The sequence below is a fragment of the Electrophorus electricus genome, chromosome 16 (genome assembly GCF_013358815.1).
Source record: "Electrophorus electricus isolate fEleEle1 chromosome 16, fEleEle1.pri, whole genome shotgun sequence".
In the NCBI taxonomy this organism is placed as follows: Eukaryota; Metazoa; Chordata; class Actinopteri; order Gymnotiformes; family Gymnotidae; genus Electrophorus; species Electrophorus electricus.
In genome coordinates this window covers 9,140,519-9,143,875 of record NC_049550.1, presented here as the reverse complement: position 1 = coordinate 9,143,875, position 3,357 = coordinate 9,140,519, and the positions used below count along the sequence as shown (strand labels likewise).

At 43.1% G+C, this 3,357-nt stretch overlaps 1 protein-coding gene across 4 annotated transcripts in view; it reads left to right on the top strand.

Annotated features, from left to right (window-relative positions):
- The window catches only part of si:ch211-239f4.1 (EVI5-like protein), a 25,857-nt gene extending 22,500 nt beyond the window's left edge, over positions 1-3,357 (top strand). For all 4 annotated transcript variants that reach the window (XM_027014832.2, XM_027014830.2, XM_027014831.2 and 1 more), the window contains one exon: positions 1,608-3,357. In XM_027014832.2, coding sequence (XP_026870633.2) covers positions 1,608-1,922 — 315 coding nt within the window. In that variant the 3' untranslated portion in view covers positions 1,923-3,357. The remainder of the gene's footprint in view (positions 1-1,607) is intronic.

Genomic DNA, 3,357 nt, shown 5'->3' with positions numbered 1-3,357 from the left:
AGTGAAATTGTCCTGGTTTAGCTGTCTTGCAGCAAAGATGGGTTGTCAGAAAGTGAAACAGTTTACATCAAATTGTACAGGTGTGTACAGGTGAGATACCAAAGGTTAAGCTTGGAAAGGTGCCTTAAGGTTAAAGGTTAATGGTTAAAGGTACCTTAAGATTGCTCCTTTAAGATTTAAAGTTAATGGTTACAGGTTAAAAGTACTTTAATGTTCTATAACAGCAGCCTCCCAGTGAATTTTGCACGAAGCCTGGGAACTACAGCTAGAACTCAAAAACCTTTACTATATAATTTCCCTTTTTGTGAAAGAAAAGGCTCAGTTCTCTGTCAGACCAGATTAGTAATCGTTGTAAAAGAGAACCAAGCAAGGGTTTTTATTTGTTTATTTGCTTATCTTTAAAAGGTTTGTTGCATTTTTCCTGTGATTGACATGCATTTTGTAGATCAGATGCAGGTAAATCTCGGTGGTGGCCTATTTCATGCGGGTGGCGCAGTGACTTTTGCTTTGTGGTTTTCACTGAAAGCCCAGACAAAGGAAGTGAGAGGTGGAGTCTGTACCGATGATAGTCTCAGGGAGCTTTTCCATTGGTTAACCACTGCCCCTCCCCCACTTGAAGATTGCCTGGGCACATGTTGGGAAACCCATGATGTCAGGTCTGAGATTTTTTGCCCCCTACCTGCTTAATTTTCTCATGCATACAAATATGTATGCACATACAGTCACACACATTCACTGAGTCAAAATGAGAGACATGAAGTGAGACAGAAAAATGTGGTCCAGTTTAGTCACGCAAGGGTATTCACTGACTGTACTATTCACACAATATGCACTTTACACAAAGCAACAAATGTCAGACATTCCATAAAAAGCACAGTACATGAAATTCTGGTCAAATTTCAGATCATGTGAAAATCGTAAAATTCCGGTCAAAGCTGACATCATCAGTTAAACCACTCTGAACCTTTTCTGCGTGTGAATAAATTCTGTTGTTAATGCTTCATCTAGTTGGTGTCAGTAGCACTGTTAAATATATACCACAAATTCAGCTCCTAAGCCCCTATCATTTTCATAGAAGCAAAGCAACATGTTTAATCTTAACCAGTGTGTACAGCTATGTTTGTGTGTGCTCAAGCATGTTTTTGTTTCTAACCTCACTCTTATCGGCAAAGCAGTCTAAATTCCTCTTCATGACACGTATTAGACCACCATACGTATTGAACGACATGCGTTGCTATGGCAGCAGACCACTGACTGACTCCCCCCAAAATTGAACTGAACAAAAGAGGTTACAAAATGTCACATCTGCAGAAGAGGAAATCTGAAATATGCCGGAACATATCTTCTGATGTTTTGTTCCACTCTATATACATATAGCCATTTGAAGAAAATAGCTAATTGATTTTTTATGAGAAATCACAGTTAAAACAAGCCTTAATTTTTCCAGACTGGGTTTCTTACTAAATAAATAGGTATTCTTTAATTTATTCACATCCAAGTAGAATATTGTGTCCAGAAAAAAAATTTATTGACCTATTTATCATATTTCTGTATTATGTCAATATAATTCATGCTATGGTGTCTTTTCTTGTGTCTTTTACTTTTAGATCAGGCAGCTGCGTGGCCAGCCCACCAAATTCCAGAACTCTGGGGGTGGAACCTATCAGGACATGTGCCTGGCCAGTCCGGCTTCAGCAGAAGGAGATTACTTGAGTTCAGATGAGGAGCTCCTCCAGAGCGCCCTGCCGGCTGCGAGGCTGTACCCTCGCTGCGCCTCACCTCACCTGCACAGCGAGGGGAGCACAGACAGCGATGGGGATGATGGGAATGACCACCATGTCCTCCACGGGCAGGACGTGCGGCAGGAGGCTACAGCTACACAGCACTGCCGTGGGCCCGGAGAACTGATGGGGTTGGAGTGAGGTTTGCGGGTGGGGGCGTGTCCGGAGACACGCAACATGAGAAACACTGCATAGGTGCACATTCACTGGATGAGTAAAGGCGAGGACTCGAGTACACACGCAGACACGCACACACGCACGAGGTACAGAGTGGGTGAATGCGTAATATTAAATACCGTGTGTATATAGAGATATGATGGAAGCACAGAGGGACAGACTGAGACAGAGGTCATCTTTCCCTTGCTTTCACCTCCCTCCATCCCTCTCTCTCTCTCTCTCTCTCGCTCTCTCTCTCCCCTGTGGCTCTGGCCCTTCTTCTCTCCATCTCTTCTTTTTTTTATTACGTAAAAGACACACCAGTTTCACACCGGGCCTAGAGCAGTATCTGCAACTTAACATCACACACAAGCCCAGTTAGAGAGGCCAAGTACACACAAACACGTGATTATTACTATTACTTCCATGAACTGGGTTTGGACCATCAGCTATCGGTCCTCGTTCCCACTGAATAGGACTAAATACTGAGACATAGGATTAAATACTGAGACACTAAGACATAGGACTAAATACTGAGACATAGGACTAAATACTGAGACACTAAGACACAGGACTAAATACTGAGACATAGGACTAAATACTGAGACACTAAGACACAGGACTAAATACTGAGACATAGGACTAAATACTGAGACACTAAGACACAGGACTAAATACTGAGACATAGGACTAAATACTGAGACACTAAGACATAGGACTAAATACTGAGACATAGGACTAAATACTGAGACACTAAGACATAGGACTAAATACTGAGACATAGGACTAAATACTGAGACAGGACTAAATACTGAGACACTAAAACATAGGACTAAATACTAAGACATAGGACTTTGCCTTTTGAGTCTCAGTCTGAATGCGTAGCATCACGGGCTGCGTGACGGCCCAGGGTACGGGCGTGATGTAGCAGACACTTCCACCCTCCTAGCGGCGCCGGCCTCTGTCTCGGCTCCCGATCTCCCAGCAGTGGCGAACTCTGTCTCGGCTCCAAGTAAGCGCAACTGGCAGGAAGCTACACCCTAATGGCAACCAACCCCAACCCAGTGGGTGGAGGAAGGTGCAGGGACTGTGGCTACACTCTTGCCTCTCTTCTGAAGCATCCTCCACACCAACTCTTGAAAATGGCACCTTTCACACATAAAACCCTACAAGCTACTAGAATCACTTTTAGAAGAAAGGGAGGAAGGGTGGAAGATTAGCACAGACTCTTACACTTATATATCATATTTATAGGGATGTTAATAGATGCATAGCAGCAAAACATTACAGTAGCTTACACTTGTGTTTGTATGTGTCCTACTGCCCTGGGGGAAACAAGGAAGGCGATCAGTTTTGGACAGTGAAAGTAGAGAAATAACACAGTATCTCAAAATTGCCAAAATTTAGGTTCACTTTTTAT